Source organism: Hyla sarda, chromosome 1, assembly GCF_029499605.1.
Source record: "Hyla sarda isolate aHylSar1 chromosome 1, aHylSar1.hap1, whole genome shotgun sequence".
In the NCBI taxonomy this organism is placed as follows: domain Eukaryota; kingdom Metazoa; phylum Chordata; class Amphibia; order Anura; family Hylidae; genus Hyla; species Hyla sarda.
In genome coordinates, this window is record NC_079189.1 from 553456533 (window position 1) to 553479717 (window position 23185).

Consider the following 23185-nt stretch of genomic DNA (forward strand, 5'->3'; position numbering starts at 1 on the left):
AACCCACACAAGTGGCTCAGATAGTGCAGCTCAGCGATAGTGCAGCGAGCTGTGGCAAGAAGGTTTGCTTTGTTTGTCAGCGTAGTGTCCAGAGCATGGAGGCGCTACCAGGAGACAGGCCAGTACATCAGGAGGAGGCCATAGGAGGGCAACAGGCCAGCCGTAGGACCACTACCTCCTCCTTGTTGCAAGGAGGAGCATGACAAGCACTGCAAGAGCCCTGGAAAATTACCTCCAGCAGGCCACAAATGTGCATGTGTCAACTCAAACGGTCAGAAACAGACACCATCAGGATGGTATGTGGGCCCAACATCCACAGGTGGGGGTTGTGCTTACAACTCAACATCAAGCAGGACGTTTGGCATTTGCCAGAGAAAACCAAGATTGGCAAATTCGCCAAATTTGTGCTCTTCACAAATGAAAGCAGGTTCACAATGAGCACATGTGACAGACGTGACAGAGTCTGGAGATGCCGTGGAGAACGTTCTGCTGCCTGCAACATCCTCTAGCATGACCGGTTTGGCGGTGGGTCAGTAATGGTGTGGGGTGGCATTTCTTTGCGGGGCCACACAGCCCTCCATGTGCTTGCCAGAGGTAGCCTGACTGCCATTAGGTACCGAGATGAGATCCGCAGACCCCATGTGAGACCATATGCTGGTGCGGTTGGCCCTGGGTTCCTCCTAATGCAAGACAATGCTAGATCTCATGTGGCTGGTGTGTGTCAGCAGTTCCTGCAAGAGGAAGGCATTGATGCTATGGACTGGCCTGCCCATTCCCAAGACCTGAATCCGATTGGGCACATCTGGGACATCATGTCTCACTCCATCCACCAACGCCACGTTGCACCACAGACTGTCCAGGAGTTGGAGGATGCGTTTGTCCAGGTTTGGGAGGACATCCCTCAGGAGACCATCCGCCACCTCATCAGGAGCATGCCCAGGCATTATAGGGAGGTCATACGGGCACGTGAAGGCCACACACACAATACTGAGCCTCATTTTGACTTGTTTTAAGGACATTACATCAAAATTGGATCAGCCTGTAGTTTGGTTTCCAAACCTCCATGGGTTGATAAATTTGATTTCCAGTGATAATTTTTGTTTGATCTTGTTGTCTGCACATTCAACTATGTAAAGACGAAAGTATTTCATACGATTAGTTCATTCATTCAGATCTAGGATGTGTTATCTTAGTGTTCCCTTTATTTTTTTGAGCAGTGTATTATATCTGCATGGATTATTAGCACAATATTACAGTTGAGAATCGCATTGTATGAACTGTGACAAGGCAAACATATTTAATTCTCCCGTTGCATTTAGATTTTTTATGGGCTGGATATTGTGACAAGTCTATGAACTGTTCTGTACTTAATCTGAGTTGCAATATGCTATCATCTTTTTAAAGAGAGAAGACTAATGGTGCATATAAGGAAATCCAGTAATTCTATAATAGACGAGGATTCCTTTTTGACACAGGAGAATAATACCCAGTGTGTACATATGTTGAGCCGTTCTGTATACTTATATGCAAGATGAAAATTATACTTGAGCATGTGGACTAGATGATGGCGACCAAACTAATATTTTAAGAATTTTTGATACTACCTTTTTGTATTTTTTTGAGCACATTAAGGGTCTATTCACACGTACAGTATTCTGCACAGATTTGAGGCACAGATTTGATGAGCAGGATTTAAAGCTGTGTTCAGTCATTCAGTTTACATTGAAAACTGCAGCAGATAATCCTTCACATCAAATGGACTTGGTCCTGTCTCTTTGTCTGTAGTCCCCTCAGCCAGAGTCCCTCCATGCTAGTAGGGCTCTCCTGGAGGGCTAACCCCTAGTCGCCTCTTGATAATGTGTAAAAATTTATATATTCATATATTTTATTATAGTATGTCTATGTATAGGACCTTAGAGGTCATGTGCCTTTAAATAATTGTGTTATGTTAAAGTTGAAGGACCTTTGGGTCATGTGACATACCCATAGATCCTTGGGTCAGGACTGACAGGTTTGCAGAACCAATGAGCTTTGTCCCGCCCTCTTAATATATAAGTGGCTGCTGCCACTTAATTCGCTCTCTTAGTTCCGGACTATCAAACAGCACTAATCTCATATCTCATTATCAATTCAAGCTAGGCCTGAAGCCTTATCTTCCTCAGCCACTAAAACGTGAGTTATCTTGCTCAAAACTACAAATCCTGTGTTACTACTGCAACCAAAATACCCTAAATTCAGTAGCACAGTGGCTAGCAAACCTAAGCTCATTGTTCTCAGAAGTCCAAGCAAACATGTGAGGAACCTGAACTATGGTCCTCTATCCAAAGACTGTTATGTTACCTGCAGTTGCATAAAATCTACAGTAAAGTTTATTCCGGTTTTCATCGTCTTCTGCTGTGGACATTCAATTATTCATCCCTATCATTTTTGGGACGTTTGGCGGTAGGACTATTGCATTGAGGAAACCTCACCCTGGCGTCACGACAATTACAGGTTAATTCTATACCCTACTCTACCACTCCGCAACACCCCAGACACCATTACTGCTCCAGGCTACCACAACTGTACGTGTGAATAGACCATAAAAGTTACGTTTTAAAGGTTCCCTAACAGTCTTTTTTCTTTGTAGTGAAATTGGGAGACCTAACACTCATTTATGAACTCAGTGAATAATGTCTATGTTTCTACACATGTGGCCACACAGTGGCGTCTGAATAATATAATACATACCGTATATACTCGAGTATAAGCCGACCCGAGTATAAGCCGAGACCCCTAATTTCAACCCAAAATCCCAGGAAAAGTTATTGACTCGAGTATAAGCCTAGGGTGGGAAATACCTCATCCCCCCCCCCTGTCATCATCCAGACCCGTCATTAACATCCTCATCATCATCCCCTTGTCATCATCCCACACATCCCCCCTTCATCATCCCCTTATCATCCCACACATCCCCCCTTCATCATCCCCTTATCATCCCACACATCCCCCCTTCATCATCCCCTTGTCATCATCCCCACCCCCCTTCATCATCCCCTTGTCATCATCCCACACATCCCCCCTTCATCATCCTCTTATCATCATCCCACACATCCCCCCTTCATCATCCCCTTGTCATCATCCCACACATCCCCCCTTCATCATCCCCTTATCATCCCACACATCCCCCCTTCATCATCCCCTTGTAATCATCCCACACCCCCCCTTCATCATCCCCACCCCCCTTCATCATCCCCACACCCCCCCTTCATCATCCTCTTCTCATCATTCGCCCTCAGTGGTCTTCAACCTGCAGACCTCCAGAGGTTTCGAAACTACAACTCCCAGCAAGCCCGGGCAGCCATCGGCTGTCCGGGCTTGCTGGGAGTTGTAGTTTTGAAACCTCCGGAGGTCCGCAGGTTGAAGACCACTGCGGCCTTCAACATCATCCAGCCCCCTCTCACCCCCTTTAGTTCTGAGTACTCACCTCCGCTCGGCGCTGGTCCGGTCCTGCAGGGCTGTCCGGTGAGGAGGTGGTCCGGTGAGGAGGTGGTCCGGGCTGCTATCTTCACCGGGGGCGCCTCTTCTCCGCGCTTCCGGCCCGGAATAGAGGCGTTGCCTTGACAATGACGCAGAAGTACGTTGGCAATGAACGCACCTCTGCGTCGTTGTCACGGCAACGTGACTATTCTGAGGCCAGGCCCGAAGCGCTTAGAAGAGGCCTCCCCGGTGAAGATAGCAGCCCGGAACCAGTATCCCACCGGACCACCTCCTCTCCGGACAGTCCTGCAGGACCGGACCAGCGCCAAGCGGAGGTGAGTACTCAGAACTAAAGGGGGGGGAGGATAGAGGGGGCTGGATGATGTTGAAGGCCGCAGTGGTCTTCAACCTGCGGACCTCCGGAGGTTTCAAAACTAGAACTCCCAGCAAGCCCGGACAGCCGATGGCTGCCCGGGCTTGCTGGGAGATGTAGTTTTGAAACCTCTGGAAGTCCGCAGGTTGAAGACCACTGCGGGTGGGGGAGTTCACTCGAGTATAAGCCGAGGGGGGTGTTTTCAGCACGAAAAATCGTGCTGAAAAACTCGGCTTATACTCGAGTATATACGGTATATATTTTTTTACTATGTGATGTTTATTTTAGTTTGTTAAATTGTGTTGTGATCATCCTAAATTTTTCTTGTGTTTCTAAATTATACTGGCTGCTCATGAATCATTTGAGGCTCCTCACTTTCCTGACTCTGCCTTGCCTTTTGCGGTGTTTTCCTACAAGGGTGACTCCAGCTGTTGCAAAACTACAATGCATAACATGCCCGAACAGCCAAAGTACAGTGGTTCCTCAACATACGATGGTAATCCGTTCCAAATGAACCATCGTTTGTTGAAACCATCGTATGTTGAGGGATCTGTGCAATGTAAAGAATAGGAAGTTGTACTCACCTGTCCCCGCCGCTCTGGACCCGTCACCGCTCGTCACCGCTATCCTGGATGTTGCGCTCCATCACTGTCGCCGCATCCCTGTGGTGTCCCCACCGCTCCGGAATGTCTCTGCTGCCCGGGTACATCGCTCTCACGTCGCCGTCCTCACGTCATTACGCATGCCGCTCCTAATGGATGACAGGACGGCGTGCGCGGTGACGTGATGCCGGTGATGGAGGGGATCCCGAGGACAGGTAGGAGACCATCACCGTAGCACACGGGGCACTGTAAACGGCTATCCGGTGGCAGCTGAAGCAGTCAGCGCTGCCGTATAGCCGTTTAAGCGATGGCCCGACATACAAAAGCATCGCATGTTGATGCTGCCTTCAACATGTGATGGCCTCTGAGAGGCCATCGCATGTTGAAATTATCATATGTCAGGGCCATCGTAGGTCAGGGGGTTACTGTATATAGATATAATAACATATAGATATAGAAAGCATGGAGTAAATATAGGGAATATGGCATTTTTCTCCAGGTTTTAAATAACATGCATCGCTACATTTTGAGGGTCAATATTTGTAATTTTAAATTATTGTTGCTCGGCAGAGAATCGGAAGTCATATGACAGACCAATCAGCTATAAGTAAGGAGGTGTAGCTCCCAATTTTGCATTCCAATAGAGTAGTGTTTCCTAAACAGGGTGCCTCCAGCTGTTGAAAAACTGACTTGGACAGGGCTGGCAGCAGAGAGCACTGTGGTCAGACTGGAAAGAACTACACAACTTCCTCTGGAGCATACAGCAGCTGATAAATACTGGAGATATGAAGATTTCTAAACAGCATTTTATTTTCACTGGTGTCTTCCTTTTAAAGGGTTGTTCTAGTACAACAGACTTATCTCCTATGCACAGGCACCTTACCATCTGGGCTGTCTATATGCATGTGTCTATAGGTAAATACTTTTAAGATATTTTTTGCCTGTTTTATTAGGAAACAATCCATTCTAACATAATAAACAACAGTTAAAGGGGTACTCCGGTGAAAACCTTTTTTCTTTTAAATCAACTGGTGGCAGAAAGTTAAACATATTTGCCAACTACTTCTATTAAAAAATCTTCATCCTTCCTGTACTTATTAGCTGATGAATACTACAAAGGAAATTCTTTTCTTTTTGGAATGCTCTCTAATGACATCACGAGCACAGTTATCTCTGCTGACATTATAATAATAATAATGCTTTCTTTATTGCTGTCCTTAGTGGTATTTGAACCCAAGACCCCAGCACTGCAAGGCAGCAGTGCTAACCACTGAGCCACCATGCTGCCCTTAGCATACATCTGCTATGCATGGTTGCTAAGATGGACAGAGATGTCAGCAGTGCTCCAAAAAGAAAGGAATTTCTTCTGTAGCATTCAGCAGCTAATAAGTACTGGAAGGATTAAGATTTTTTAATAGAAGCAATTTACAAATATGTTTAACTTTCTGCCACCAGTTGATTTAAAAGAAAAAAGGTTTTCACCGGAGTACCCCTTTAAATCAAATGCTAATAATAAAAACTAACAAACATTTTTATTAACCTAGTTACATAGTAAAATAAGTAAAATATGGAAAAATATTTGACTTGGAAAACATGTTTCAACAATAATTGAAAAATCCAAATTAAACATTTTAAGGACTTGACTTCGTATTTTCTCTCCCTTGGTGGAATGGTCTAGGGATGTGCCTGATACAGTATAATGGGTTATTACATACTGGACATCTATTTATCCTATATGGCAGGATTTCAGGAATTATTTTAATAAATGGACAGGAGCCAAGACTGTAAGAAAAAATGTTTTCCTTATTTGGAGGAATCAGTAAGATCTATAAACTTAAAACTAGAAGCTCAACTATTTCATATTGTCATAATGCACTGCAGTCATGTACTCTGGGATTAGTCTGCTGTATGGTAAGATTCATTACTATGTATAGGATACGTTCGACAATTTAAAGAAGCAGTGCACTCATAAGTGTTTTATACTTAATGCAGGATTCTAGAGGGTGCTGCCGGGGTTTAAAAAAAGAACATCCCCAGATTCTGCATAACACAGTGTAAGGCTATGTTCACACAGCAGGACTTCCGCATAAAGATGCGGAATTCTGGCCAAATAATGCGGAATTCTGCATCTTTCTGCATATATATGCACTTTCTGCAGAATTCATGCAGAAAATCCTGTGCATGAATTCTCTGTGCACGGAAAAAGGTGTTTTTCTTTCATTGCTTTTGTTAAATTTTGTGCTTTTCTTCCGCTCGAAATTCTGAATCCGCTCGAAATTTGCATCAATTCCGCATTTCGCAGAGAAACAAAAAGCCACATTCACTTCAATGGGCTTCCGCATCCAAGTTCCGCAAAAATTTAGGACAGGACCGTTCTTTTTGCGGAATGCAGAATTTCTGCAGTGGAAAAACCAATGCAGAAGTTCTGCAGTGTGAATGGAACAGCAGAAACCCATTGAAGTTCATAAGGCTGTAAATGCATGCAGAATTTCCATGCGGATTTGAGCAAATCAATTTAGTACAAATAGGATTTGGTCAGAATTGCACTCACAATTTTGACTCAGAATCAGAATTTTTTTGCGACTTGTTTCAGATATAGATGTACAGGTTCATGCACTCTGCACCCAGCCCAGCCATACAGTATGCCATAGAGGAGCAGGGACTTCTGCCTTTGATGAGTCCCTGCTCCTGCGCATGCCTTGTGCGGGCTATCACTGGACAATTGGGACACTTTCAAAAACAAATTGGGCTACAAACTCAAAAAGAATCTGACAATTCAGAATGTGATCTAAAAATAATACCAGGAGTACTAAAGTAAGTCCCCTATTAAAGGGGTTATCCAGGAATAGAAAAACAGAGCTGATTTATTTAAAAAATCGCTCCCTTTCTGTCCCCAGGTTGGGTGTGGTTCTGCAGCTTAGTTGCATTAAAGTGAATGGAGCCAAGTTGTAATACCATACCCAACCTGGAGATAGATGGGGAGTGATTTTTGAAAGAAATTAGCTCCGTTTTTCTATTCCTGGATAACCCCTTTAACCCCTTCCCGCTATAGGACGTATGCATACGTCCAATCATCCGACATGTTCGCGCAATTGGACATATGCATACGTCATAGTGATCTCCTGCACTGCCGCGGGCAGCGCAGGAGATCGGTGACGGGACCCGGCTGTTAATCACAGCTGGAGTCCCGCCGCAGCTGCCGGAGCCGCGATAGCGCGGGTCATGGCAGCATTAACCCCCTAGATGCCGTGATCAATCCTTTACATCTATGGTGTTGACAGGGGGAGCGCTCTCCCCCTGTTCTCCATACGATGGCGGGTCGCCGTTGGTTGCTATGGCAGCAGGAGGTCAGATCATGACACCAGAGGCTGGATTGCACAGGCTGTAGTGTGTGCAGCTCATCAGGTCGTACTGTGCTTCAGTACAATTGTATTGCAACATAGTATAACCTGTAAAAAGTGTAAAAAAAAAAGTTCTTCAATAAAAGTATGAAGTGTAAAAATAAAATAAAATATAATGCCCCTTTCCCAATAAAAGCCCTGTATTATCACCAAAAAAGATCAAAAATACATAAACATAATAGGTATTGCCACGTCCGTAATGACGTGTACTATAAAAGTATGAAACAAATTATCCCGCACGGTGAACGCCGTAAAAAAAAAAAAAGCTCAAAATTTGCCAATTTTGGTACAAATAGCGGAGTAAAAAAAGATCAAAAGGTAGCACGTAGCACAAAAATGATACCAATAAAAAGTACAGCTCATCCCACAAAAAAGATCTTTACTCAATGGCGTCGGACAAAAAATAAAAAAGTTACGGCTATTGGAAAATGAATGGCAGAAAAATTATTTTGCTCAGAAAAGGAAAATGAACATAGAAAGCTATATAAAATGGGTATCGCCATAATCGTACTGACCCACAGAATAAATATAGCATCACTTTTACCACACAGTGTACACTATAAAAAAATAAAAACGCCTGAAATTTTCCAGTTTTTCACAATATTTTTAAGTTTTTCACAAAAAATGCTGCATGTGTCAACAAAAATGCACCACTTATATAAAGTACAATATGTCACGAAAAAACAATCTCAGAATCGCTCTGCTCAGAAAAAGCGTTCTGAAGTTATTACCATTTAAAGAGATACATGTCAAATAAAAAAAAAAGAACCTGGTCATTGAGGTAAAAAATGGGTCCGTCCTTAAGGGGTTAATAGCGGAATTCGGGTACTGCAGTCCACCAAGTACACATATTACTTAGATACCATTGAATCTGCTTTAGCTTTTTTACTTTATATTTATTCTGTATACTGAAGCACAAAGCTGTATAAGGAGTTAGAACAAGGGGGAATTTATCAAACTTGAGTTTTTATGTTGTGAACTATAGATTTGACCCCCCCCCCCCATGTCCTAATTTTGGGAATCTATTCTCCTTTCATTCATCTTTTCTTCCTATTTACCTTAAAAGTCATTTTCCTTATCAGTTTTAACCAGTATTTTCCCATTCAGAATGTAGTTGGAACTATTTATATTGTAGCAATTGTGGAAAGGATTTATCCATAGAAACGTTACCTTTGCCATTATCTCAATATATATAACCCATAGCAACCAATCAGATTGCTTTTTCATTTTGCAGAGGCCGTGTTAAAAATGAAAGAAGCAATCTGATAGGTTGCTATGGGCAACTCAGCAACTTTTCCTCTGGACAGGTTTTGTGTGTTCCAGCATCACATCCAAACGGCTAAAGATATTAACATGAAACTTGGCACACGTGTTACTTATATGTCAACAACAAACATAGGATAGGTGATTTAACCCTTTCTTACCCCCCCTTTTCCAGGGGCGGGGTTTATGTTTAAAGTCCCATACAAGTCAATGGGAAATATATGTAAATATATAACTTCCAAACGGCTGGAGATATTTTGATAATACTTTGTCACATGTTACTTATATGTGAACTTAAAATATAGGATAGTTAATTTAATCCTTAACTACCCCATTTGTGAGGGTCAGGGTTTTTGTTTAAAGTCCTATGCAAATCAATGGGAAATGTACGTTCCCAAATAACTTCTGTACGGCTGGAGATATTTCAATACCTGGTACACATCTAACAGTTTGGGATATGAGGACAGGATAGGAGGTCGAGATAGGAGGACGGGATAGGAGGTCAGGATAGGAGGTCGGGATAGGAGGTCAGGATGGGAGGTCGGGATAGGAGGTCGGGATATGAGGACGGGATATGGGGTTGGGATATGACAACAATATATGGGGATGGGATATGAAGTCAAAAACTTCCTCCTTTCCTTTATTGATTTTCCTCCCCAACGAGGATTAGGAAGGAAAAATCGGGCAACGCTGGGTACTCAGCTAGTTAAAACTAAAAGCAGAACTGAGTAGAGTATTTGGCACCCGTTGCAGATTCAATATTTGGCAACACTCCTCCCCAGAGTCATACAGCAACCACATAACACTTATTATAGACAGACTTTATTCCCCCCATTTAGCGACCACAAAGCAGTAGATTCCAGTCCAAACCACTCAATTTTTGTCTCTAGATCAGGTGGATTGTGAGGACTTGGTCCCTCTATACATAAGCCACTGCTGGGTTATAGTGTGGGCAAAATGGGCAGCTGGCCTGGGCCTCCATCATTTGGAGGTCTCTACTACCCTGCCCATTTTTTATGGGGTTATACAGCAAACACTTTTTTCTGCCCAGGCTGCCTAGATTAATAAAGTAACCTCCAGCTGCTTCTACAGGGCGGCCGGTATTGCAGTCCAGGTCTTGGTTGTGGTCCTCTGCTTCTGGGGCCCAACACACAACACTGCAGCTCAGCTAATCGCTGGCCACAGCAGTGTCCCAGCTCAGACAGTGATTGGCTGAGCGGCAATGTTACATATTGGGCCCGGGCCATGGTCTTCCTCTTGGTGCCCAGGTCCAACCTGCCATATTGCAGCTCAGTCTATCACCGACTGATGCAGGACCCGCGGCACCAACAATTAGCTGAGCCATAGTGTTGCGCACTGGGCCCTAAAAGCAGGAAGAGGAGCACAGTGGTGTTTACAAGGCGATAGCCCCTTTTAAATAAAATAAATTGATAGAGAAAAAAGATTGTTATAGCATTGCATGTGGACAATGTGGTAAAGTAGATCCTAAGCTGTCTGCCTCAGATAACTGGGTCTTTGGTATACTGTCACTGATCCAAGGACAAAGAAAAAAGAATGTATGTGGAAAACACTTTGCAAGGAAATATCTCTGAAACCACTAATAAAGGTCAAATAATTGTCATAGAAATATAGTAGTTAAAGGGGTTATCTAGGAAAAAATGTTTTTTTTACATATCAATTGGCTCCAGAAAGTTAAACAGATTTGTAAATTATTTCTATAAAAAAATATTAATCCTTTCAGTACTTATGAGCTGCTGAAGTTGAGTTGTTCTTTTCTGTCTAAGTGCTCTCTGATGACACCTGTCTCGGGAACCGCCCAGTTTAGAAGCAAATCCCCATAGCAAACCTCTTCTACTCTGTTCAGTTCTCAAGGCAAGCAGAGATGTCTGCAGAGAGCACAGTTGCCAGACAGAAAACAACAACTCAACTTCAGCAGCTGATAATTATTGAAAGGATTAAGATTTTTTAATAAAAGTAATTTACAAATCTGTTTAACTTTCTGGAGCCAGTTGATATATATATATATATATATATATATATATATAAAAGTTTTTTCCTGGAATACACCTTTAACCCCTTCCCACAGAATGTCATATGTAAACGCTGGGTTGTGCAGTGCGTTCGCGCATCCCGATGTTTATAAATTACATTCAGTTAACCCAGCAATGCGCAGGGGGGGGACACGCGGGGACCGGCGGCCTTACCTGGAGCAGCGGCGGGACCGAGGAGCAACGGCGGGACCGGCCACGTGGAGGAGCAGCGGCGGGACCGGACTGGATAGGAGGTCAGGATAGGAGGTCGAGATAGGAGGTCAGAATGGGAGGTCGGGATAGGAGGTCGGGATATGAGGACGGGATATGGGGTTGGGATATGACAACAATATATGGGGATGGGATATGAAGTCAAAAGCTTCCTCCTTTGTTGATTTTCCTCCCCAACGAGGATTAGGAAGGAAAAATCGGGCAACGCTGGGTACTCAGCTAGTTAAAACTAAAAGCAGAACTGAGTAGAGTATTTGGCACCCGTTGCAGATTCAATATTTGGCAACAATCCCCCCCAGAGTCATACAGCAACCACATAACACTTATTATAGACAGACTTTATTCCCCCCATTTAGCGACCACATAGCAGTAGATTCCAGTCCAAACCACTCAATTTTTGCCTCTAGATCAGGTGGATTGTGAGGACTTGGTCCCTCTATACATAAGCCACTGCTGGGTTATAGTATGGGCAAAATGGGCAGCTGGCCTGGGCTTCCATCATTTGGAGGTCTATACTACCCTGCCCTTTTTTTAAGGGGTTATACAGCAAACACTTTTTTCTGCCCAGGCTGCCTAGATTAATAAAGTAACCTCCAGCTGCTTCCACAGGGCGGCCGGTATTGCAGTCCAAGTCTCGGTTGTGGTCCTCTGCTTCTGGGCCCAACACACAACACTGCAGCTCAGCTGATCGCTGGCCACAGCAGTGTCCCAGCTCAGACAGTGATTGGCTGAGCGGCAATGTGACATGTTGGGCCCGGGCCATGGTCTTCCTCTTGGTGCCCAGGTCCAACCTGCCATATTGCAGCTCAGTCTATCACCGACTGATGCAGGACCCGCGGCACCAACAATTAGCTGAGCCATAGTGTTGCGCACTGGGCCCTAAAAGCAGGAAGAGGAGCACAATGGTGTTTACAAGGCGATAGCCCCTTTTAAATAAAATAAATTGATAGAGAAAAAAGATTGTTATAGCATTGCATGTGGACAATGTGGTAAAGTAGATCCTAAGCTGTCTGCCTCAGATAACTGGGTCTTTGGTATACTGTCACTGATCCAAGGACAAAGAAAAAAGAATGTATGTGGAAAACACTTTGCAAGGAAATATCTCTGAAACCACTAATAAAGGTCAAATAATTATCATAGAAATATAGTAGTTAAAGGGGTTATCCAGGAAAAAATGTTTTTTTTAAATATCAATTGGCTCCAGAAAGTTAAACAGATTTGTAAATTATTTCTATAAAAAAATATTAATCCTTTCAGTACTTATGAGCTGCTGAAGTTGAGTTGTTCTTTTCTGTCTAAGTGCTCTCTGATGACACCTGTCTCGGGAACCGCCCAGTTTAGAAGCAAATCCCCATAGCCAACCTCTTCTACTCTGTTCAGTTCCCAAGACAAGCAGAGATGTCCGCAGAGAGCACTGTTGCCAGTCAGAAAAAAACAACTCAACTTCAGCAGCTGATAATTATTGAAAGGATTAAGATTTTTTAATAGAAGTAATTTACAAATCTGTTTAACTTTCTGGAGCCAGTTGATATACATAAAAAAAAGTTTTTTCCTGGCATACCCCTTTAACCCCTTCCCACAGAATGTCATATATAAACGCCGGGTTGTGCAGTGCGTCCGCGCATCCCGATGTTTATAAATGACATTCAGTTAACCCGGCGATGCGCAGGGGGGGAACACGGGGGGAACACGCGGGGAGTGGCGGCCTTACCTGGAGCAGCGGCGGGACCGGCCACGTGGAGGAGCAGCGGCGGGACCGGCAGGTAAGTACATGGTCCTCAGAGGCAGCAGTGAAGATCTTCACTGCTGCTTCTAGGAGTCTGAAAACTACAACTCCCAGCATGCTGTCTGGCTGTCTGGGCATGCTGTCAGGTCATGTTATCAGGTGATATAGTTGTAGAGATGCCTGATGCACAGACCAGAATTATATCACCTGTGAAAGACTAAGGGAATCTTGAAAACATGACCTATTATGGGGACTTGAGGACCGCGCTTGGGAAATCTACAGGATAGAGGATAAGTGTTTGACCTCCGTGATCTCCCTAACGGGGCCCCCGCATTAGCACTCAGTGAAAGGTCGACAGTTACGCACCCTCCTCGCCCTGTCCCCATACAGTTCTATGGGAGAGGCACAAACGCTGCCTCCCCGCTTCTCCCATTGAACTACATGGAGGAGGCGTGTCAGCAATGACGTCACGCCGCGGCTGGTACGCCCCCTGTGCGGCAGAGCTGTGGCCCCATGCACGAGATTGCGGGGGGCCCAGCGTTTGGACCCCCCCGCGATCAAACACTTATCCCCTTTAACATACCATCCACAGCTCCCCCCGTTACACTGATATAGCTTTTCTGTCCTCCGTTCCGGCCTTCTTTCTGCTTCCTGTGCACAGATCGAAACAATGCGATGAACTTATTGCCGGGCGCAGCGATTTCCCACCTTGACCAGTGATACAATGAGCGCAGTGTCATATAACAGGCCAAGGCTCCTTATATGACATGCGCTCAGCCTATTACCGACCGAGGTGGGACATCACTGCGGCTGGAGATAAGCTCATCGCAGTGTCCTGGTGCTGTCCACACCTCGTGTCACACTGGGTCTGGTGCTACATAAGCTGCATATGGACTATGCTCAGTTATCAGCTGTGGACAGTTCCAGGAGTGGGGAGAAAGGAGCCCTGTTAAAAGAGTACTCTGGTGGAAAACATTTTTTTTTTTTTTAGTCAACTGGTCCCAGAAAGTTAAACAGATTTGTAAATTACTTCTATTAAAAAAATCTTTACCCTTCCAGTACTTATTAGCAGCTATATACTACAGAGGAAATTATTTTCTTTATGAATTTCTTTTTGTCTTGTCCACAGTGCTCTCTGCTGACACCTGATGCCTGTATCAGGAACTGCCCAGAGCAGGAGAAAATCCCCATAGCAAACCTATGCTGCTCTGGACAGTTCCTGTCATGGACAGAGGTGTCAGCAGAGAGCAGTGTGGACAGGACAAAAAAGAAATTTAAAAAGAAAAGAATTTCCTCTGTAGCATACAACTGCTATATTATTAAATAGCAGTAATTTAGAAATCTGTTTAACTTTCTAGCACCAGTTCTTTAAAAAAAAAAAAAGAAGTACCCCTTTAAGGTATTTAGAAGCAAAATTGGTTCTGCACAATAGTTATTTATCATAAGCAACGGAGTTGTGCTTTAAATGTTAACACAAATACAGTGTGAATTCGGCCATTGGGATTTTGCTAAAGATTTTTTTGCTGCAGATTTTATAGTCTGGATTTTGTTATTGAATTACCAGCAGAAATTCTGCAGCAAAATGGGGGAGATTTATCAAAACCTGTCCAGAGGAAAAGTTGTCCAGTTGCCCAAAGCAACCAATCAGATAGCTTCTTTCATTTTTAACAAGGCCTCTGAAAACTGAAAGCAGCGATCTGATTGGTCTATGGGCAACTTTTCCTCTGGACAGGTCCACAAGAAATGTGGGACAATACAAAGATTGTAGGGACTGATGATGTGGGGAAGATACAGATGTGGAATGGCATTATAGGGGCACAGGTGGGTAACACTATTGGTTTATAGCAGTGTTTCCTAAGCAGGGTGCCTCCAGCTGTTGCAAAACTGCAACTCCCAGCATGCCTGGACAGCCTTTGGCTGAGAGTTGTAGTTTTGTACCAACTGGAGGCCCCTGGTTGGGAAACACTGGTTTATAGGGAGGGAAAGAACAACTATGCTGGACTAAGCTTTTCAGGTACTGTAGGTGGGGGACACTATGGGGGAGATTTAACAAGACCTGTCCAGAGGAAAAGTTGCCCATAGCAACCAATCAGATCCTTTCTTTAATTTTTCAGATGCCTTTTCAAAAGTAAAATAAGCTATCTGATTGGTTGCTATGGGCAAATTTTCCTCTGGACAGGTCTTGTTAAATCTCCCCCATAGTGTATATGAGAATAAATAAGGAAAAAAACAAAACAACACAAAAACACACTATAATTTCCCTGAAGCTGCTTGTACAGAGGAGGGCAGTCCTCCCTGACTGACCACCCTGCTGATAATCAGTTACTGTCACTGTGGACTCTTCTAACTCTTCTAAGTCCCCTCACACAGTCCACCCTCCCTACAGTCCTCCCTGACTGACCACCCTGCTGATAATCAGTTACTGTCACTGTGGACTCTTCTAACTCTTCTAAGTCCCCTCACACAGTCCACCGTCCCTACAGTCCTCCCTGACAGACCCGGCTGATGATCACTTACTGTCCCCTCATGGCAGCTCCAGCTGATCTTCTATCCTCCATCTCTTCCTTTCCTTACCCAGAGAGGAGCAGGGAGGGGGAGGGGCCGTCAGCCGCAGCAGGACCCCGGGAGACAGTGTCCAGAGAATGCCTGTATGACAAGATGTCACTTCCTAACACTTGTATCTGCTCTTTCTTCTTGTCCCCTGCTGTTATCTCTACCAGCCGTGCCTCTATACACTCCTGCCCCTGTGCCTCTGTGCCTCACACCTTTTAAATAAAAAAAGGGGCATTAAGGGGTAGGTCCATGAAAAGGCAGGGACTCAAGCCCCCTTTGAGCCCTATGTGTGCACGTTCCTGCTTCTGAGCATTGTAGTTCGCCCGTAGTGCACTTCAGGTCATCTTATGGGGTACCTCCATACTCAGAAGAGATGGGGTTACAAATTTTGGGGGGTATTTCTGCTATTAACCCTTGCAAAAATTTGAAATTTGGGGTGAAACACACATTTTAATGAAAATAATTATTTTTTTTACATATGCAAAAGTCGTGAAACACCTGTGGGTATTAAGGCTCAATTAATTCCTTGTTACGTTCCTCAAGGTGTCTAGTTTCCAAAATGGTATGCCATGTGTTTTTTTTTTTTTGCTGTTCTGGCACCATAGGAGCTTCCTAAATGCAACATGCCCCCCAAAAACCATTTCAGAAAAACGTACTCTCCAAAATCCCCTTGTCGCTCCTTCGCTTCTGAGCCCTCTACTGCGCCCGCCGAACACTTTACATAGACATATGAGGTATGTGCTTACTCGAGAGAAATTGGGCTACAAGTATAAATTTTCTCCTTTTACCCCTTGTAAAAATTCAAAAATTGGGTCTACAAGAACATGCGAGTGTAAAAAATGAAGATTGTGAATTTTCTCCTTCACTTTGCTGCTATTCCTGTGAAACACCTAAAGGGTTAAAATGCTGACTGAATGTCATTTTGAATACTTTGGGGGTGCAGTTTTTATAATGGGGTCATTTGTGGGGTATTTCTAACATGAAGACCCTTCAAATCCATTTCAAACCTGAACTGGTCCCTGAAAAAGAGTGAGTTTGAAAATTTTGTGAAAAATTTGAAAATTACTGCTGAACTTTGAAGCCCTGTGGTGTCTTACAAAAGTAAAAACTCATCAATTTTATGATGCAAACGCAAAGACATATTGTATATGTGAAAAAACATTCTAATCTCACTAACTTTATCCTAAGGATCCTTTTATGTAGACACGTGGATGCGTCATGTGATCTATATTAATTTGTGGTGCTCTTCACCTACATCATTGCCAGCCACACATCACCAGTTTACATCGATGTGCAGGTGCCACACAATCACAGGACCTTGATGATATGGTTTACCTTTATTCACATTGTGTAGTATTGTGTTTGTATTTTACATGACTTGTTAGCATAGATTCATTGTTGAAAAAGACGTCCAGCCTGTAATCCTTCCCTTTTGACCCAGAAAAAGACAAAACCATTTGCCCTATATTGGACAAAAAAATTTTGTCCTGACCACAAATATGATAACAGAATAAATAACTGGATCAACTTCCCATCTCCCATGGTAGAGAGTTCCATAGTCTCACTACTCTTACAGTAAGGAATCCCCATCTGTGATGATGGTTGAACCTTCTTTCCTTCATATTAGGCCTGCACAAGATAGAGCCTGCAGGCCACATGCAGCCTGCCATAGGTTTCCCGGCGGCTCGCGACACTATTGTCATGATGTGCTTTACTAACCCTCACACTGACATTGCAGTGTAATGGATGACTTCACCGCAGCCGGTCGTGCAGTACGGACGGGGATAGCGGGCGTAAACATAGCTGACTGCACAGCAAGTATGGAGATAGCGGATGTCAGCTATGTGTTCGTCCACCTTTCTTATTGTGCAGGTGGCTCTTGCCCTCGCTGCTTTTATCGTTTACCCTCTTGCTTTGCTGGCTACCACTAGGGTTGCCACCTTTCTTGCCAAAAAAAACACGCCATGCTAATTTGCATAATGAATTATATATGCGTAACATTACAGGATACACATATGCAGGGGAAATTTGTCCTGTTCTGACCCCTGTAACTTTTTAATTTCTCCTTATACGGGCCTATATGAGGGATAATTTTTTGCGCCCCGATCTGTAGTTTTTCCACAGTACCATTTTTGTTTTGATGAGACTTTTTGATCTCTTTTTTTTATTAAATTCGGGAGTCGCAGTTAGTTACTAACTGCAACTTCCAGCATGCCCTAATACAGCCTGTGGCTCTGCAGCTGCCTCAAACGAAAACTACAACTCCCAGCATGTTGGACTATATAGTAGTATATAGTATAGGTCAGTGTTTCTCAACCAGGGATGCCTCCAGCTGTTGCAAAACTACAATTCCCAGCATGCTGGGAGTTGTAGTTTTGCAACAGCTGGAGGCGCTCTGGTTGGGAATCATTGGTAAAATATATGGAGCAACATTCCAGGAGTTGGAGGATTGGTTGGATAAATACCGGCCATTGCATTGGAAGTATTTTTAATATATAAATACCGGCAGTGTTACCGAAATACCAGCCAGGTGGCAACGCTAGCTACCACTGAGTGCCAGACATTCTCCTGCTCTGGAGAGAAATAATTTGGACAACATATTGTAAGCTCTTCTGTCCTCCTGTCCAGTTCACACTTCCCTGGCTAAAATCCAGAGCTGCCATATATTGACGGTTGGAGAACTGACTACACACAGAGCAGTCAAAGTGAATGTGGCCCCAAGAATAGATGTGTTACCAATTTTAAAGGGGTATTCCAGGCAAAACCTTGTTATATATATATATCAACTGGCTCCAGAAAGTTAAACAGATTTGTAAATTACTTCTATTAAAAATCTTAATCCTTCCAATAGTTATTAGCTTCTGAAGTTTTCTGTCTAACTGCTCAATGATGATGTCACGTCCCGGGAGCTGTGCATAATGGGAGAATATCCCCATAGGAAATGCACAACTCCCGGGACGTGAGTCATCAGAGAGCAGTTAGACAGAAAGCAACAACTCTACTTCAGAAGTTAATAACTATTGGAAAGATTAAGATTTTTTAATAGAAGTAATTTACAAATCTGTTTAACTGTCCGGAGCCAGTTGATATATAAAAAAAAGTTTTGGCCTGGAATACCCCTTTAATTTTGTCCCCACCTACTACCAAGTTGTGCAGGCCTGCTCTAGACATAATATATAGAGAATGCCTCTTTGTCAAAGTTACTGGCCTAAGTGTGAAAAGATCACTAGAAAGATCTCTGTACTGGCCATTCATATATTTGTACAATGTGATCAGATTGTTCTTAAACTGTGTTTTTTCCAATCAAAGTAAAACCCACATTTAATAGCTTTACATTTCACCCTTTTCCTTATTACTATAGTAGTCCTCCTGTGCCTCCCCTATTGACGGCATTAATAGACAACATGCGCGATCGCCTCGGCCGGCTATTAACCCTTTAGATTGCTGCTGTTAAACCTGACAGCGGAGTCTAAAGGTGCCTTTATTCCATCCCTGGTGGTCCAGCGGGGGTGATCGCTCCCCCGCAGCTTGAACCAGGCTTTATCAATCGAGCGCAGAGTACACAGATCAGTGCGGTTCTATGGAACCACCTTGATCTGTATGAGGAATCAAATGTCCTAAGGGGACTAAAAGTGTAAAAAAAAATTTTTTTAAAGTTTAAAAACACACACATTAACCCCTTCCTCATTAAAAGTTAAATCACCACCTTTTTCCCAAGTTCCATATAAAAAATATATAAACATAATAAAAATAAACATATGTGGTATCGCCGCATGCATAAATGTCCGAACTATAAAAATATATCATTAATTAAACCGCACGGTCAATGGCATATGCATAAAAAGAAAAAAAGAAAAATTCTAAAATAGCGCATTTTTGGTCACTTTTCATACCATAAAAAAAGGAATAAAAAGCTATCAAAAAGTCAGATCAAAGCAAAAAATTATACCGATTAATACTTCAGATCACGGCGCAAAAAAATTAGACCAAATACCACCCTGTACACAGTAAAATAAGAAGTTATAGGGGTCAGAAGATGACAATTTTAAATGTATAAATTTTTGTGCATGTAGTTATGATTTTTTCCAAAAGTATGACAAAATCAAACCTATATAAGTAGGGTATCATTTTAACCGTATGGACCTACAGAATAAAGATAAGGTGTCATTTTTACCTGTAGAATTTTGGGTAAAATGACTGATGTCTTTACAAAGTAGAATTGGTGGTGCAAAAAATAAGCCATCATATGGATTTTAAGGTTCAAAATTGAAAGGGTTATGATTTTTAAAAGGTAAAGAGGAAATAACGAAAGTGCAAAAACAGAAAAACCCTGCGTCCTTAAGGGGTTGAGGTCCATGCAACTTTTAATACAATTGTCGCACGGCCCGCCACTGCTCTGCGACATTAACCAGAGCAGTTCAGCGGGCATTCATCAAAGTCCATGCGCCAATGGACAAATTTGGCGCACGGCCGCCACTTTCCCCGCAACTTTTTAAATCTAAACTGAACTAAGAGCAAGTTCAGTTTGAGAAATGCCCCTCAATATTCTCATGGTCTGACTAGTGATTTGTATGGAGGAATTGTAGTTTGCCTTGTATACAGTGTTTGTGTTTACACCAAATAAACAATTAATTCACTAAGTAAATAAATACATGAAACAAATAAATAAATAACATATTTAGCATGGCAGAATTTTCGTGGAATAGCTTTGTATTAAAATGTGCAGTCAAATTTGCTTTTTAATAGAGATATTTGGGGGAGATTTATCAAAACCTGTGCAGAGGAGAAGTTGCTGAGTTGCCCATAGCAACCAATCAGATCGCTTCTTTCATTTCTCAGAACCCTTTCCAAAAATGAAAGCAGCGATCTGATTGGTTGCTATGGGCAACTTAGCAACTTTTCCTCTGGACAGGTTTTGATGAATCTCCCCCATTATTCTTATGTATACCTTCATTTTAGGAACTGTCCAGAGCAGCATAGGTTTTCTATAGTGATTTGCTTCTACTCTGGACAGTTCCTAAAATGGACAGAGGTGTCAGCAGAGAGCACTGTGGTTAGACAGAAATGAAATCCAAAAAGAAAAGCAGCTGATAAGTACAGAAAGGATTGAGATTTTTAAATAGAAGTAATTTACAAATCTGTTTAACTTTCCAGCACCAGTTGATTTAAAAATTGTTTTTTTCCAGTGGAGTACCCCTTTAACCCCTTAACGACGCAGGACGTATATTTACGTCCTGCGCCAGCTCCCGCAATATGAAGCGGGATCGCGCCGCAATCCCGCATCATATCGCATCGGTCCCGGCGCTCATCAATGGCCGGGACCCGCGGCTAATACCACACATCGCCGATCGCGGCGATGTGCGGTATTAACCCTTTAGAAGCGGCGGTCAAAGCAGACCGCCGCTTCTATAGTGAAAGTGACCCGGCTGCTCAGTCGGGCTGTTCGGGACAGCTGACAGGACACCGTGAGGGCCCGTACCTGCCTCCTCGGTGTCCGATCGGTGAATGACTGCTCCGTGCCTGAGATCCAGGCAGGAGCAGTCAAGCGCCGATAACACTGATCACTATGGGACCTATAACACTGCAAAAAAAAAGTGTTAATAAAGGTCATTTAACCCCTTCCCTAATAAAAGTTTGAATCACCCCCCTTTTCCCATAAAAAAATAACAGTGAAAAAATAAAATAAATAACATATGTGGTATCGCCGCGTGCGTAAATGTCCGAAATATAAAAATATATCATTAATTAAACCGCACGGTTAATGGCGTACGCGCAAAAAAATTCCAAAGTCAAAAAAAGCCCATTTTTGGTCACTTTTTATACCATTAAAAAATGAATAAAAAGTGATTAAAAAGTCCGATCAAAACAAAAATCATACCGATAAAAACTTCAGATCACGGCGCAAAAAATGAGTCCTCATACCGCCCTGTACATGTAAAAATAAAAAAGTTATAGGGTTCAGAAGATGACATTTTTAAACGCATAAATTTTCCTGCATGTAGTTATGATTTTTTCCAGAAGTACGACAAAATCAAACCTATATAAGTAGGGTATCATTTCAACCGTATGGACCTACAGGATAATGATAAGGTGTAATTTTTACAGAAAAATGCACTGCATAGAAACGGAAGCCCCCAAAATTTACAAAATGGCGTTTTTTCTTCGATTTTGTCGCACAATGATTTTTTTCCCCGTTTCGCCGTGAATTTTTGGGTAAAATGACTAATGTCACTGCAAAGTAGAATTGGCGACGCAAAAAATAAGCCATAATATGGATTTTTAGGTGGAAAATTTAAAGGGTTATGATTTTTAAAAGGTATGGAGAAAAAACCAAAGTGCAAAAACTGAAAAACCCTGAGTCCTTAAGGGTTAAGCTACAATTATCAGGTCTATGTAAGTCTATGGATACATTTGTTGTATATGAACTGAAAAAGCTTTGAGAAACATAACCTCTGCTTTGATATTATATAGGACTGTAAGTAAAGCAACTAATTGATTATATAATATAGAAGAGTGTTTTCCAAGCAGAGTGCCTCCAGCTGTTGCAAAACTACAACTCCCAGCATGCCCGGACAGCCGTTGGCTGTCCGGGCATGCTAAGAGTTGTAGTTTAGCAACAGCTGGAGGCACTCTGCTTGGAAAACACTGATGTAGAAACTGTGCACACCAAAGTGATAAATGACAAACTCAACTCTGCTATATCTGTGTCTATTTCAATATGTAGATTACGCACAAAATTGCATGTTTTTATGGTCTATTCACATGTACGGAATTCTGCGCAGATTTGATGTGCAGGATTTCAAGCTGTGCTCAGTCATTGGGTTTACAATAAAATCTGCAGCAGAAAATCCTGTGCATCAAATCTGCGCAGAATACTGTACGTGTGAATAGACCCTTAACGTAAAAACGTAGTTTGCCCTTACCTGTCAGTAGACAGACGTGCACAGCTGGACTGCAGCACATGGTAACACTCTTGTGTCCAGCAGCTGATGTTTCTGTCGTCTAAAAGAATGTGTATGTACCGTATGACTTGGTCCAAGGAAACTTCCTAAAGAAATATTTCAATTTTCCCCAGCAGGGCAGGAAGATGGATCATACACAGACATCTGCAGAAGTTCCCAAAGACATCGATTTGCAGGCATCAGTGTGGGAAAATGTGCTTGAGATTTACAAGCAGTCCCTCCAGACACCAGTCATTCTGTTCAGTAGGACGCTGGTCACTGGGAGAAATCCGTGGTGTTTTACATAAAAACACCAAAATCATTATATATATATATATATTTTTTTTTTTTTACGTTGTTTCCTGATCGTGCAAAAAAAAAAAAAAAGCTAGAAAGCAAAAGAGGAAGCGTTCTTCTTGCGAATAAGACAGAGGTTGGAACCTAAATATACAACTGAAGACGGTCAGAGCAGATCAAACAATCTATAATCTTCACTGCACAACCCAGAAGACGTTTCCTGTTTGCAACTGGGGGGGAGTAGACATGTTCCTGCTATCGGCCCCTTTTTCTGGCAAGCAAAAAAAAAAAATTGCTAAAAAGTTTATT

At 42.8% G+C, this 23185-nt stretch overlaps 1 protein-coding gene across 1 annotated transcript in view; it reads right to left on the bottom strand.

The window, feature by feature from the left end:
- The window catches only part of ITGA1 (integrin subunit alpha 1), a 198975-nt gene extending 176104 nt beyond the window's left edge, over positions 1-22871 (bottom strand). Inside the window, exon 1 of the mRNA XM_056541965.1 lies at positions 22562-22871. Within this exon, the coding sequence (XP_056397940.1) occupies positions 22562-22601 (40 nt within the window). The 5' untranslated portion in view covers positions 22602-22871. The remainder of the gene's footprint in view (positions 1-22561) is intronic.
- Positions 22872-23185: the final 314 nt, after the last annotated feature.